The 15204-nt window shown below is 34.7% G+C and overlaps 3 protein-coding genes across 5 annotated transcripts; 1 reads left to right on the top strand and 2 right to left on the bottom strand.

The window, feature by feature from the left end:
* On the bottom strand, positions 620-3193 carry LOC105165417 (transcription elongation factor 1 homolog). 2 transcript variants are annotated; one of them, XM_011084418.2, is made up of 5 exons: positions 2982-3193; positions 1823-1935; positions 1233-1303; positions 1038-1059; positions 620-948 (listed from the first exon to the last, which is right to left on the bottom strand). In XM_011084418.2, exons 2-5 carry the CDS (start codon positions 1933-1935, stop codon positions 888-890), a joined length of 267 nt encoding a protein of 88 aa, XP_011082720.1. In that variant the 5' UTR covers positions 2982-3193; the 3' UTR covers positions 620-887. The 2 variants fall into 2 exon arrangements, with proteins under 2 accessions (XP_011082720.1, XP_011082718.1); XM_011084416.2 differs by having other exon boundaries at positions 1823-1938.
* On the top strand, positions 7800-10057 carry LOC105165418 (serine/threonine-protein kinase-like protein At3g51990). The gene has a single exon (XM_011084419.2). It carries the CDS (start codon positions 8510-8512, stop codon positions 9974-9976), a length of 1467 nt encoding a protein of 488 aa, XP_011082721.1. The 5' UTR covers positions 7800-8509; the 3' UTR covers positions 9977-10057.
* LOC105165419 (RNA exonuclease 4) lies at positions 10246-13765 on the bottom strand. 2 transcript variants are annotated; one of them, XM_011084420.2, is made up of 9 exons: positions 13598-13765; positions 13397-13478; positions 13193-13271; positions 12321-12405; positions 11840-11948; positions 11027-11115; positions 10879-10943; positions 10706-10784; positions 10246-10563 (listed from the first exon to the last, which is right to left on the bottom strand). In XM_011084420.2, exons 1-9 carry the CDS (start codon positions 13658-13660, stop codon positions 10423-10425), a joined length of 792 nt encoding a protein of 263 aa, XP_011082722.1. In that variant the 5' UTR covers positions 13661-13765; the 3' UTR covers positions 10246-10422. The 2 variants fall into 2 exon arrangements, with proteins under 2 accessions (XP_011082722.1, XP_020550680.1); XM_020695021.1 differs by lacking the exons at positions 13193-13271; positions 13397-13478; positions 13598-13765 and adding an exon at positions 12546-12725 and having other exon boundaries at positions 11840-11958.

The raw sequence follows: 15204 nt of genomic DNA on the forward strand, positions 1-15204 counted from the left end.
TAACTGATACATATTCTAACAAATCATAACACGCTTATTTATTCCAAATAGAGATAAGAATAGCAATCCGAAACCAATTCGCAAATTTGAAGAAAGTGCGGCAAATATAGGAAACTGACTCTGGAGTCAGCGGATTAACAGCCTCCAGAACCTCCGGTCCGATGAACCATGGGAACAGCACCACTCCACAATTCATCACCACACTCCACCATACACCGCCACCCTGGCGACTCCACAATCGCCACTGGTTGCTTGCAGACGAATTAAATGGAGCTCCATTATTGAAATTTCTGCTGCGGAGAAACTACTTAATCCGATGGAATGAGAAATTGCAGCGACCAATTGAAAGGAGGGAAACCTAGTAACGGTGTTGCTACCCCCAGAAAGGTGGACAATGTTTAGACTTCAAAGCTATAGAATTTGAGGGTATCTATAGTTCATCACGTCCTCTTTTTCTAGAAATAGAGACAATTTTTTCTGAAATGTTTCAAGTTAAAAATAAAAAACAATAACTCCTTTTAAGAAATTTAGTAATAATATTATGAGACAATAGTTCTTCCCGTAATTCCTTGTAACACGTGCATTTTCATGTCAAGGGGCATTCAGCTACACTCAGTAGGAGCAGGCAGTATAAAGAGAAATTCCATTGCAGCGATTATAACATTGTTACATACCCATATTAAGCTACCGCATGTAAATCCTTGCCCAGTCTGAAACACTAGTTCATAAATCTAAACCTAAACATAGTTGTTTTGCAAACATATATACACGATTATTCTACAATTTTATGAGTTTGTGGACCTTAACCATAAAAAACATCCAAATTGGAAGTCAGGCCTCAGATTACCAGGCCATTTATCAAGGAGGCTAGAGCATGGAATCCCTTTCTATGCATCGTCGTCTTCCGGGTTATTGACACGCTCACACTCGTCAATCCACTCGCTGTATCTGTAGACAACGAATTTCATGATTTAGATTGGACGAGGAGGAAACTATCAGTTCATGAAATGATATAAAATGCTTCAGACTTCACTTACATGTCTATAGGCTCAGTCAACGCTGCGAATAATAGAGGGGAGAAGGTTAGTTCACATTATCCAATTAGAGAAAAATGAAGGGTGCATGTGGTTGCCATTTAAATCAGAGGAAGTTTTTTACGGCATTTCCAATAAATCCTAGATGCCAAGTGTGTCAAGCTGTTGAGTTTCGTAGGAGAAATAAACGGTACACACCTGTTACATTGGTGCTAAAGCTTTCTTGGCAAATCCTGCATGAAGCCTCGCCAATCAAGTTCTTCATATCACTGAAGCAGAGAACAATGTTGTTTTACTTTTACACCACACATGCACACATGAATGCAGTGCAGAACCCAAAAAAGAAGGGAAATTGGAACAGCTTTCAATAAGATGTGAAGTCAAAGAATTGAATACATATGCTGGTGAAAATTTAACACAACTTTTTTTCTACTGCAGTTAGAAACTTCAGGTTCCAGCACATAACGTTCTCTGGTCAGGTGCCAGATTCCTTGTATCCAGTGTGTACATTTCACCCATATGTCTTCCTCCAACAGATACACAGGGCGAAACATGTTTTTGAATTTGGCATATGGTTTATGTACAACCCCCACTTCTCCTTTTGATAAATAAACATATGACATACAATCGACTGCTTTGAACCTCATACCAATTACTATATGTGAAATAGAAGAACATCATTTCTTATATCAGCAAATAAAAATCAATATTCAACAATTAGATTGTTCAGACATCTTATTGCATAATCAACAAGTGGTAGAGAAAATATTGAGTTCGGAACCACTTACATGCGGCACTCCACACTGGTACCATGGTTACAGAAGGGACAGCTGAAGACAGTGTCAAGTTTGTCCATTCGCTTCTTTGGTGGTGGCTTCGCCCTCGACTTCCTCTTTCCCATCTTCTGATTGAATTACAATTTGTTAGGACAAGTGTCAATTAGAGCAAATGCCAACTTCACTTGTGCCAATATCATGACAAGATAAATGATTAACTAGAAACATCCCAACCATATAAGGATATATATAACACTTTCTGACAAAAGTTCAACATATACCAGAGTGTCAAAAATTCTACTCCCTATTTCTTCTAATGTTTTATGAATTATAAAGAGGCTAATGTTTTAAATACTATCATATGCAAGTAAAACAGAGAACTTTCTAGCATAAGATGGCATTTCAAATAGAACTTTATCAAAAACATCCTACAAAAGGATCAATTGTCAGACAGGTTCTGCATCATAAAATTAGGGCTTGGATTAGAATGCAGAATTAGTCTCTGAGCATAAGATTGCCCATGTAAAAAGCTTCCATCCAAAGCCACAAACTTAAGGATCAAGGATGTGTATTACTCAGTAAATCATCAGATAATGTAATCAACTAAACAACAATTCACATTCATTGAATTGATGTCATCAGTTTAACATCGACCTTTAATTCAAAACCAATAGCCGCACTTCTATACTTGGAACGGAGCAAAACTCCTAGGGATAATTATAGAGGGAAAATCAGAACAGCTAAAAATGGATGTCAAACTCAAGTTTTTCTCCACTAAGAATCATGTTCACGAACAAAAGAAGATCCAGTGAAGGTCTAAATAAATTCAGCTGCAAGATATAACAAAAATTCTCCTTACTTGGGCGCAAAACTCTAATTGGCCATAGGCAAAACCCTAATCCATAATACATTCTACTCGGACTGAAATTGAGCTTGGACTTTCAAGAAGCTTAATGGAAGATACTGATTAGAATTACAAATTTCCAATCAAAGAAACCTCCGAAAGCAAATTAAGACGAACCCTAATCAATCACATGGATAAAGATAAACGCAACAATTAGAAAAGCTTATAAACAACATAGTAATAATTAAAGCACATTAGAAGCTGTAAATGCAATCACACACACACACACACAATAAGGAAAGAGGAAAGAGGAAATACGAAACTTACCTTGGAATTTCTTTGTTCTTAGTTCCGCACAAGATTTCACTCAATGACTGAAGACAGGGGCTAGGAAGCTGGCAAATATATACAGAGATGTCTACCGTGGGACAAACGCGAGTTGCAGCGCGTCGTTGGTTTCTTCTTTTCCAGATTCTCCAGTCAGTTTGCCTTTGCCCCCTGTGCGTATTGCAAGAAGCATGAAAACCAGAACAGAGGCACCGTCCAATATTCACACCAAAGTCGCGCGATAGCGACTTTAAAACCAGAATTAAGAAAGTGTTATTTGGTTATGGTACTATCTTTTCTACTACAATTCATCTATACAATTTAGATATATATCTTTTTACTTTATTAGCTCCTCATAGTAAATATTTACATAATTACTGACCAGCACCCTTTTACTATCTTCATCTTCTTTTTTTTATCCATTAACTTTTATATTTTTTTACTATCTACAAGTGATAAAAATGCCTTTTAAATTAGTTATTTATTTTTTCTCTTTCTCCTACTTCAAAATTATTTATTTTTTTATCAATATTCTTTTCATATAATCATTTTCTCTAACAAAAAAAGGAAGTAGTAAACAATTTCTAATAATTTATTTTTAATTTTTTTTGTCCACATGTATCCAACTCAAATAAAAGTAGATTAAGATCGCCTCCACTTGTTTATCATATAAGATCAAAGGCTCAAAATGCACTGTAGGTCGGGTTGGGCTGGTCCTCAACATGAGTGGATTGATCCACATTCCACCCCAAGCCCGGCAATACTTGTTAGTGAAATTATTGTTCAAGTCCATAATGTAGTTCTATTATTTGTTTTTTTTTTTTTAAGTTATAAATTTTTTATTTAACTTAATTTATTATTTATCTTTTTTGTAATATAATTATAAATTTAAATATCAAAGAAATCTCATAAAATAAAATAAAACATGTCCAATTAACCTTAGTTCAGGTCTCAATCGGGTTGGTCCATAGATTGGGCCTGAATTTTAAAATGAACTTAATTGTACCACATTTAAAAGGGCAAGACCATTCCAGACACCATGTGATCGAGCTTTTCTAAATTGATTCATATTGATCATAAATCGACCCAATTCACTGTGCACCTTCAAACAAGTAATTTTCATTCATAAATTATATCACTTTCAAGAATAACTCAATTGCTATAATGTATTTCTCTAATGTAACTCAATACGATATAAGCTTCGAAAAGTTTTATGTTAGAATATGAAAAGAAAAATGATTCAAACCATATTTGACTACATTCAATTAATTAATGATAATAGTTAGATTTATATTTAGTAGAGAACCAATAAAGTCAAAGTGGTTGAAACAACTAGTCATTTTCCCAATATTTTGTCAATTTATCAATATATAATACACTAAGAATAATAAACAAAAAAAATTATAATAATTCATATAAAACTGAGATAAATGTCCATGCATTTAGGAGTATTTGAACCCATGAATATCAAACTTATTCATATAATTTTAGTCTTAAAGTGAGTTTGATTGGGACGAAAGTGAAAGTAAAATTAAATGTATAAGAGATAATTTGGTGTTTGGTTAGGGAGAAGAGACAGAGGTGAAGTAAAACTTAATATATAGGAAACCCCTCAAGTTGAATTTTGTTTTCATTCAAAATTGGGTGGAAAAATAAAAGTATAAAAGAAATACAATTTTTGTTTTTCTTTACTCTAATACCCATGCACACAATTTCCCTCCAAAGTTGTTTTTGGCATAGAGAAACACACTGATATTTGAACTCGAATTCGTTAGTTGAAAATATTGTTATTAATTTTTTTTTATTTAAGCTAAACAGTATGAATGAACGCTACTAATATTGATGAATATTTTTATTAATAAAAGTATTATTCTTATTTGATAAAATATGTTAAAATTTTTGATATACTAAAACTATATTAGTATAATATTAATTTATTTATTTTCTAATACAAAATAAAGAGAAGGGGTTATTTAATAAAACTACAAAAAGTAGTCTTTTTCTTCTCAATATGTTTTTCTCGTACCAAACTATAGGAAGTATTTGAGATTTACCCCCCTTTCAATTTTATCAAACAACTTGAAGAAAACTATATGTTTTCGCTCCTCGTCCCTCTTTCACTTTCTTTTTCATCTCAATTGAACCAAACGAATCGCCAGTGGATGAGACATGAATGCTAATTAAAGCCAATTTAAAAAACTAAAATTGGTGGAAAAAGTGAAGTTTTTGGGTTGAGTTGAGATTTGTAAAGCATGGTGCAGGGTAGTTGAACATGTGAAAAAGATATGAGTAGTTTGTTCTTGTTGTAGGTGGGATGTTAGAGGGAGATTATTTATTCTTCTTCCCCAATCCTTGAATGCTTTGTTATTAATATTAAGAATTTGGTCCTGGGGATAGGGATTATTTGGAAAGAGTACTAAGAAAGAATGAATGCTTAGAGCAGACTATGAGTGTCCTAAGTTAGATAGGGATTAAGCTATAAGCACATATAAATGAATAACATTTCAATTATTTTAATTAATACAATTTAGATGGAAGTTGATGTATAAAGTTGAATAATAAATTTTGAAATTGGTACAGTAGGGATCACTATACTTACTACCCTTTTCACTCTACAATCTTATAAATAATAGAGACAATAAATGGATTGAGGTCTGCCTGTCGTAATCAGAAACCAATCTTTGCAAGTGGGAATGATTGGGAATTGTCACAAGGGTTAAAGTTAAAACAAAACTTGAAATTCCTCCAACCTGCATGCTTGTGCTTTTTTAGAATAAAACAAAATAATTTTATAGAATTTTATGATATTAGAAAAAAATTAAATAAAAATTTATACTTATTTTCTATAGACTTATTATTGATTTATTACAAGTCAAACAAACTTTTTTTCTAACTAAATTACCCTTATAAAGGTGAATATATACCTCCTCACATGCATTAACGTGTGAGATGTATAGGGGTGCTTAATTTGATCAGGAAAATATTTATTTGGCCTGAGACAAATCAATCGAGAGCAAATATAGATTTTTGTTTAAATTTTTGGCTAGTATCAGCATATTTGGTGAATTTTGACTAAAGGAGGGATATATCTGTTAGATGGAAACAAACGTCAAGAGTACTAAATGTAAGTTTTAAATAATCAAGGATTTACGTTTAATTGTATCAAATCTTAAGGGAAAACAAAGTAATTATCCCATAATTTTAAAAGCTTATGTTGAAAGATAACAAATAGACAACATATAAACAACAAACAATATCTGTTGTAAAATTAGATAAAATACCGACATAGTGGGACCAACTCATATATATATATTGCTTTTTTAAAGGAAGATTAAATTTGATTTTTCAACTCACCTTGAGATTTGAATTCATGACCTATCTTATATAGAAATAAAGTATCATAATCGAGTCATTTCATTGTCCATCCCAAAACACCTTGTATATTAAATGGAAACTTTTGAAAGTTGAGCCTTAATAGATTAACGACTTTGGTATTATTTTTGAATTTGTTATATTGTAGTAAAGTTATTTGTAATAGATTAACGACTGTGGTAGTCAGAAGTACATAAAATTATGATGACAACAACCTGTATTGATAATAAATAGTCAAACCTTCGACTTTCCTTTGATCTTTTCGCAGAGCAAGTTCAAGAGAAAAGTTTTTGTAATTATGAAACATAGAGTAGAAAAATCAATTTTTTTACTTATACTGAATTGTATTGCTAAAAGTTAATTACTATAATTATCAGAAAATTAAGAATCCGTTCACGTTGTTGACCAGTTATTATGAAAACCTTTCTCAACCAAATGATAAATACTTTAGTTAAGTTCGGTCAGTCTAATTGAGTAATCATTAGTATACGTCAAATATAAATTAATATATGAAACTTTAGCACTAGAACAAATTGTCTTAGTTCAAAACAATTGGGTCGTGATATAAATGAAATTACGTATAATTTTTGAGTCGAAATAGTAAATGAAAATATGTAAAGTGCAATCGTTAATAAGAGTAAGAGGGTCTTTGAGCGAGCTTATAAACTTCTTAAAACGTCTTATAAAATGTTTGTGAGCTTATAAGATGGTTATAAAGTGCTTTGTTATTTAAGAAAAAAAAAAAAACTTATAAGCTTCATAATTTTATTTTATCTAAACACGTCATAAACTTATTTTTAACATCTTGTAAGATCTAAAAACATCAATTTTATAGGATGTATGGATTTATAAGATCTTCTAAAGAAATATAACCAAGCATTACCCCATAATTCTCCAATCATTAAGCCATTGGCATTAATTTTCTCCAAAAGGCAAAAACTACTAATGAAGATGATGATAATTGAGAGATGAAGAGAGTAATATACACTCTATATTTACATTTAAGGAAACAGGCTAGAAAACTTTCTTAAGGAAACAGGCTAGAAAACTTTCTTGGATTGTCACTTTTATCATAGCATGTTAATTGACATTATGACAACATCATCCAAGTGATAGTTTAGACGGTTTGATTCATTATTTTCTATAAGAATGTCATAAATTTGAATCATTTGCATTAATAATTCATGAATCAAAATTACTGATAAACAAGATGTTCAGTGTAACAGGGACCTTAATTACAAATTCATTTATTTTAAGTAATGAGTGAATGTCGATCATGCTATAATAAATTTAATATTGTATTTTAGATTATATATATATATATACATCGTATATATAAAATTCATTTAAAATGTATATTTAAAGGAGACATAAATATACATATGATATAAAATGCAACATTAATTAACAATAAAGAGTAGAACTGTTGATGAACTTAATACACTAAGAGAAGAGAGACGTGCCTTCACACAATAAACGAAAGGATAAAGAAAAAGGTAAATGACAACTTAAAAGTTGGCATTCGTCCCGGTAGTAATATCACTTTCCTCTCCTTTTACTTTCCAAACTCTCTTACTTTTTTATGTGCGTTCGTATTTGTACAAGTTATAGATCATATATGATATTATCATTAGGGTTAATTCAATCATGCAGGATTCATATGAATACATATTCAGATGCACAATACCAAGTTTCCCCATTTTTATCCTTTTTCTACCCACCACATAATCTCCTACAAAGACATGAACAGCAAAGAAGTAAATAAAGAAAGCAATAGCATTGATTAAACAAAAAAGAAAAAGATGAGGGAGGGAGGGAGGGAAGACTGGTCCGAAGAGGAGGAGGCATCTTGACCCCATCTAATAAAGCGCGCCCGCCTGCCTGCACGCCTTTGTATGTCAAAAAAATAACCATTAAATTACTACCCACTCTTCACCTTTCCAATTCAAACTCCTCCCATCTCCCTTTTCATCTTTCCATTCATTCACACCACCCACCGCTCTAATTTCAAGACCATCAAAAGCTGTAAATCCCACTCCCCCATCGCTTAATTTATATTCTTTTCAAGGCATGGCCTATTGCCCTTTGCCTCTCTCCCCCTCCCTCTCTGTCCAAATTTCCACGCATTCCTTTGCCTTTTTCAATTTCAACTATTCATGGGCTATTTTTCTTGTAATGCTGAGTCTGCTATTGCCACTTGCGATTCTTACAACTGGGAATTGTTAACTAAAAAGCAGGGAAACACTACTCACCTGACCAAGAGGCCCTTCCAGATTGTTGAATTTGATTTCTCCGATCTGCATTCCGCCACCAATGGCTTCTCCCCCGCCAATTTCCTCGGAAAAGGCAGCCATGGCTCCGTCTTCAAAGCTCACCTCCACCAGAGTAAACTTATTGCTGCCGTCAAAAAGACCAAGCAAACTCAACCCACCACCGCTAATCCCGCCGACAACGAGGTGGAGATTCTCTCCAGAGTTTATCATCCCCGCCTCGTGAACTTGCTAGGCTTTGCTATTGATCCGAATCAACATAAGTTGATCGTCGTAGAGTACATGCCGAATGGCTCCTTGTACGACTTGCTCCACGGCTCGTGTAAACCGCCGGGTTGGGTGAAGAGGACCCGGTTCGCTTTGCAAGTTGCGAGGGCCGTTCAGTTTTTGCATTCATCAAATCCCCCAATTATTCACCGCGACATAAAGTCGTCCAACATTTTAATCGACTCCAAATTCAATTCTCGGATCAGCGACTTCGGGTTGGCTTTAAGAGGACACGTGGAGGACGTTAAGGTGAAGTCCACTCCGCCGGCGGGGACACTAGGGTACCTTGACCCTGGTTACCTTGCGCCGGGTGACCTAAGCACCAAATCCGACGTTTTCAGCTTCGGAATACTGATGCTGGAGATCATCAGCGGCCGGAATGCCATCGACGTGAATTACAGTCCGCCTTCCGTGGTCGAATGGGCGGTTCCGGTAATAAAATCCGGCAACATTGCCGGAATTTGTGACCCAAGGATCGGGCCACCGGAAGACTCCGAGGCTCTCCGGCTTATGGCAGTGTTGGCGGCACGGTGTGTGAGATCCACGTCCGCGAAGCGGCCGGGAATGGCGGAGGTATTGGAATCTTTAAAAGGTGTGTACAAACGAATGAAGACGCAGTCGCATATGTGCATTAGTCTGGGCCGGCGCGTGGGGCGCGTTGTCCAGGATTCACGGATGGTTAAGTATGAGGCATTAGACGAGAGCGTGGAGCTGGTGAGGAATGCGAGGACGGGAAGCAGAAGGAACGGGAGAGTATCCAGTGCTGCCGGCGTAGATGTGAGGAGTGATGTGATAGGCGACCGTGTGGAGAGGTCAAAGTCAATTGGCACAGCGAGTGAGATTAAATACCTGCCGACGGATTTGAGTAACGATCATATGAACAGGAGAAGGGCGGGATTTAGTATGAAGATGCCCACGGTAAGGCTGAGAAAGTCAAAGTCAATGGGGATTTTGCAAGGTAGGAGATTGGTTAACAACAATGGGATTGGTGGGTCGCAGAGCATTGGCAGCAGAAAATTGGAGGAGTCCAAATTATTGGTAGATTTAGGAGGAAATGTCAAAGGGCAAGAAGCAGAGTGTAGTTAAATTTAAGTGGCAACTCAAATTCCACTGCAACATTTGTATGAATACCATATAAGTTTTGCATCAGTTTCCAAGAAACATTGATTTTAATCCCAAAAAGGAAGAAAGTAATTAAACTCCAGCACATGTTTCTTTGAACACAATCCTTGTATTAGGAATGTCTGGTACACCTTGATGCATGTGGTCTAATATTTGAACGATTTAAATAACTCGTTATGTTTTTTCAACCAAAAAAACTTTTTATTATGTGTATTTATTTAAGTTTTTATAAATGAAGAAAAGAATATTTTAATTAATGAGATATGTAATATTTGAAATAAGTAGCAGAGAGACCAAACAAAAAAAATCAAAGGAGATTACACATCTGAACTGTTTCTGGAGTGTTCTGCATCGAACAACCCATCGTCCCAAAAGAATCACTGTAATCGAAGCTACAGCGACCATTCTGTTTAATCCTTCTCCACCTTTCGATTCTTTTTCGGCTTCCTTTTTTTCTGCTTTTCCTTGAGCCTAGTGAAATCCTTGATGCTCCTTTCCCATTGTTTTCTGTTTCTCTGATAAAGCAGCATTGCAGCCCGGGCGTCTTCTATCTGAAAACAAATGACAAATGACGAATGACAAATTTCATGTCTACTTCCAGTACCTCATACAACTACGGGTGAACATGTAAAGAAGAGGAAGGATGAAGGAATAACAACAAGAAACAGGTAAAATACGGAGGAAACAACTAACCGGGCAGTGAGCGCCGTTTTGAATGTCAACAGTGAGAAACTGGGATGCAAGATTCTTCAAGGAGCGACGTCGTCCTTCCCTGATTCAACAAGCATGCATTCATAGTATTGAGTTTATATGATTCTTTGATCACTTGCTAAGTAAGATATTGTGGTGAGCATGAAACACAGTACTGTAAAAACGGTGTGTATTCTGATGTATCTCGTATATCCTTCTTTGGATGACTCAACAGCAGTGCCTGCAAGTGAATTGGCTCATGCTTTCATGCAATTTCATCAGATAAATGCTCTACACTAAAGTTTATAGATGTAGAAAGCGCACTTTAAGATCATTGCGCAATGCATGACCGACAAGTATCCTGCCCTTGATCAGCTCCGCTACTTTCTTCTGAACAACAGTGAAATTCTTAGCTGCATGTGACAACAGAAGGGAGAGTAGGTATAAAAGAAATCGAATCAAAGCAAAATACTCCAGCACTTGTTTCATGCAGTTATCGGCTTCACATATTATCAAAATAGAAAGAACAGCAAAGAAATGAGAATAAGGAAATGCTGATAGCAGTGCAGAAATATGCCACATGTTCAAAAGAATAAATATTTCATGTTTTCACTTTTCTAGTACATATACTTTCGTTCAGTCATATAATGTGTGTAGTGCCAAAAGTTTTAGAAACTCCAAAACTTTTGGAACTATTCTCCAGCACATGAAGGTTAGTTTGTATGTCTTGCAAAGAGTAAATACAAGTCAAAAGATTGCTGCCAAGGATAGCAGCAATTCAGTCACAAATAGGTCCTGAACAGGTGACTTAATTGCTTACCTTTAGAAACAGAAAGTTGAAACATGAAACATCCATGGCAAGCATTTGAGAACTAAACAAAAATGTCACACCAAGGATTATACTAAACTAGGAAACACATCCAGCTCAAAGTGGCACAGATACTGATTAAACTAAGCACTGTCTCTGTCTCTGCGAGTCATGAGAGTCTCCAACCAACAATAGAACATTTGAAAATCTTTACTAAGATCTGTAAGCATATATGAATCGCTCATGTTACTTACTATTTGTTTATATATTTCTAGGGTTTTGGAAGAGGGAAGGCTCTACTGAGTGCAAAATTAAAAAATAGCACCAACCTTTCCTCAAGTCACTTGGTCGGATTCCACTTATTTCTGTGCGGAAGTCAACAACATACTCCACTGGTCGGACAAACTCATCATATATAACATTTCCCCATTTGTTGACCTGCCAATCACTGAAGCTGATTTAATAAGCAAACAAGTAAATTGCATCATTTGTTGATGGCTCCATCCCATCAAGATACACAAACCATGTGGGAAACTGAACATGACCCACAAGCTAGCATGCGATTGACCCACAAGCTAGCATGCAACGGTTTTGCAACATTGTTGGTCTTATTTAAACCAAAACGGCAACAAGCATTTTTGTTGTGTTTGGATATACCACGTCCGTGTTCACAGAAAGCAACAGGTTCTGAATTACTTGCTACTTGGATTCCACCAAATTTAGTGCATGCTACTTGATATCAATGTTCAATATATTCAAAAATTTATAGTTGTTAAATGACACAAGGAGAATGTGAAAGTCGAAATATACCAGCGTAACTCTTCCAAGGGCGCTCTTGTTCCCCTGCGAGCTAACACCAACCATTTCACAATCCATAGCCACCACATCTGTGAGACTGTGTGTCAAATGTAAGAACGGAACATTAAAGGATATACACAATGTTGAAAACCATAAGAGGAGCAAGAGAAGAAGGTTCTGAGGAGTGGGCTATCATTGAAAGCATTTTGCAAGAATCCTGGTAATTTTCATGCTTACCAATATCCTTACTTGAAGCAGAAGCACTAACAAAAACTAGATTTCTAGCTTCAAAGCATTTACACTCCAGCCCACCCAACTGGATTAGTTGCATTACCTGATCTCAACAGAAGTACCAACACCATGTCACATGTAATTCTTGTTCACATACGAATTCTTGGTCTGACAAGCCCCCCCACCCCCAACCAACAAAAAAAGGAAAGTTCCACCAAAAGATGGAATAAGGTTAATCCCTTTGTCAAAGAATCAAAAAGAGAAACATTCTACTGAAAAGAAACATAGATGATTACTAGAGAGGTTGAGGAAGGATTAAAATTCCCAACGTAAAGAGTGCTAATGCCGGTCACACAAAAGAAAGATTTCAACTTCTGACGATCGCTAAGACAACAAAGTGCATGTTATTCCAAGAATCTCATGACTTTCAGCAGCTATCAACATAAACTTCTTTGGTTACTTCCATTGACAACTAAACAACAAGTCAAACCATTATAAAGGGGGTGATGACAGCACACTGCCATATTCCCCATAGGACTCTGAGTTTCAGCAGCAACCCAACAAGCAAAAAATTCATACCGTCAATTCTGACTTAACTCGACCCACTCAACCTTATACCAAAAGAAACAACCTTTATCTAGAAACAAACTCACCTACAGTCAGATGAAGTAGGAATCAACGGATTAAGTTTTGAAGCTTGAGAATCCTCATCCGACCTCTCTTTACGCTTCCCTACAAATTCCCCAGGACGGATTCAAGGAAACAAATAAGGGGGCATAAATAAGCTCAAATTCTGCATAAATGCCAAGCCATAGTACGTAAATACATATAAAAACAAACGAGGAAACTGCTAATACCTAATACGCTTCTCTCGGTCTCTGTATCCGGTCCGCGTGAATGTTTGGAGATATGATTTTTTGAGCCATTGCTTTTCAGCTTCTGCAGAATAATACATACAGAAGGGAAAAAGAAAAAAAGAGGAAAATGAAATCGAAGCAAACGATGCATACATAAAATCCAAGAACAGATTGAAAGGAAGAAATTATTCAAGGTAGTACCTCGAGGAGTTGAGCCCAATTGGGGTTGAGATTCTTGCTAGGGTTTTTGAGTTTGCTATCCATCCTTGAATTTCTCCTCTGCTTCGGCGCTTCTTTCTGAAGGAAGTAGTGAGATACGCCTGACCTAAAGTCGTTTTTTCTCCGTTTTTTAAAGCGCGAAATACATCCCTCCCCGGGTTCTTATTACATGTATTTTTCATTATTTATAGGACAAATTACAAACCACCTCCTTTAAAATTTTGTATAATATAAAATATTTTTTATTTATTTAAAAAATTATAAATATTCATAATTTTAACATTCATATAACAACGAGCGCATTTCATCAAATTTTCATTTAATTTTTGACTGAACTGCCCAAAAGACCATTTGAATTATGAATTATAATCTTATATATTTTTTAAAATTTTATTAAATATTTTTATGAATTAATATTTTCAATGAATTATTTACTTTATATCCTAAGATTTTTTTATATTTTTCAAATATTTTATTTTATTTTTGAAAAATTAGTAAATGTAAAGTAGTAATATTACCTCATCATCTAAAACCTACATAATCATTTTTTTATTTGAAAAAATATTTATAATTTTTCAAACAATATAAGATATTAATAACTATATCAAATATTAATAAAGTTAGTTGTACCCTAATCATATTAAATAACATACGTCAATCATTCCCCTTGTGGGATCATATAGGTTTCATCTAGAAGGCAACACCATATTTGGCTACTATGTTTTCATCTCTATCAAATGCATATAGGTTTTTGAAGGATGCGCTTATCCTTTTGAGAATAATCGATAATCAAAAGGATTTGGAACAATCTCAACCCATTATTGCTAGCACAGAGCAATGGTCATAATCTACATTATTACAGGATTTTCATTTTAGTATTTTATATTATTGATAATTCTACATCTTGGCCTATTTGCTAATTTAATTGAATTCATTTTTTGTTTCAAAATACATTTATCTAATTATATAAAAAATATATTTGCCACGACTACGAAGCTCAACTAAAAACTGTCACGTACAGTGGACTTTTTAACCAAGGCTCTCAAGTCATGGTGATTGCCGTGGTAAGTACATTGATCATGACTAAAACTCGTGGCAAATGTATTGATCACTTTGCGAATACCATGACTTAGTAGTCGTGGTGTAGTGGGTTGCAAATCAGTATTAGTAATAGAAATGGACTTTTAGCTATTGTTTTTTGCCGTTGCAAAAAATTATCTTTTTCTGTAGTAAAATGTAATTATCACTTATTTAAAATTTTGAAAAAAAGTATATATAACAAAAGTTGGAATCAATCTGCTCGTACTTATAAGTTAGATTATAGCTTTCGAGTGAGATACCAACAACATAATCCAAATTAATAGAGAAAATAAAAGGTTCAAAAGCTCGCAGATCAAGCAACATGATTAATTATTCTCCAAATTAAGTCCCGTCAATTAAAATTTGATTGTATAACAAATCTAAATTAGATTTGGTCGGATCAAATCAATCACATAATAAATATGATATATCTATCATATAATTTTATCACTTTTATTAAATTGTTCATTAATTACACAACAAAGTATCCAATCGAAATTGATCTGAAT

The sequence above is a fragment of the Sesamum indicum genome, linkage group LG6, assembly GCF_000512975.1.
Source record: "Sesamum indicum cultivar Zhongzhi No. 13 linkage group LG6, S_indicum_v1.0, whole genome shotgun sequence".
Classification (NCBI taxonomy): Eukaryota; Viridiplantae; Streptophyta; class Magnoliopsida; order Lamiales; family Pedaliaceae; genus Sesamum; species Sesamum indicum.

What these genes read in the sequence shown, in the direction of transcription:
- LOC105165419 (XM_011084420.2), bottom strand. Translation starts at nt 13,660, where the DNA reads ATGGATAGCAAACTCAAAAACCCTAGCAAGAATCTCAACCCCAATTGG. An exon ending in ACCAAGTGACTTGAGGAAAG is followed by an intron (nt 11,116 to 11,839) that starts GTTGGTGCTATT and finishes TGTCACATGCAG; the next exon opens with CTAAGAATTTCACTGTTGTT. An exon ending in GAATACACACCGTTTTTACA is followed by an intron (nt 10,785 to 10,878) that starts GTACTGTGTTTC and finishes TTGTTGAATCAG; the next exon opens with GGAAGGACGACGTCGCTCCT.
- LOC105165418 (XM_011084419.2), top strand. Translation starts at nt 8,510, where the DNA reads ATGGGCTATTTTTCTTGTAATGCTGAGTCTGCTATTGCCACTTGCGAT.
- LOC105165417 (XM_011084418.2), bottom strand. Translation starts at nt 1,935, where the DNA reads ATGGGAAAGAGGAAGTCGAGGGCGAAGCCACCACCAAAGAAGCGAATG. An exon ending in ACCAGTGTGGAGTGCCGCAT is followed by an intron (nt 1,304 to 1,822) that starts GTAAGTGGTTCC and finishes TCTCTGCTTCAG; the next exon opens with TGATATGAAGAACTTGATTG. An exon ending in CTTTAGCACCAATGTAACAG is followed by an intron (nt 1,060 to 1,232) that starts GTGTGTACCGTT and finishes TATTATTCGCAG; the next exon opens with CGTTGACTGAGCCTATAGAC.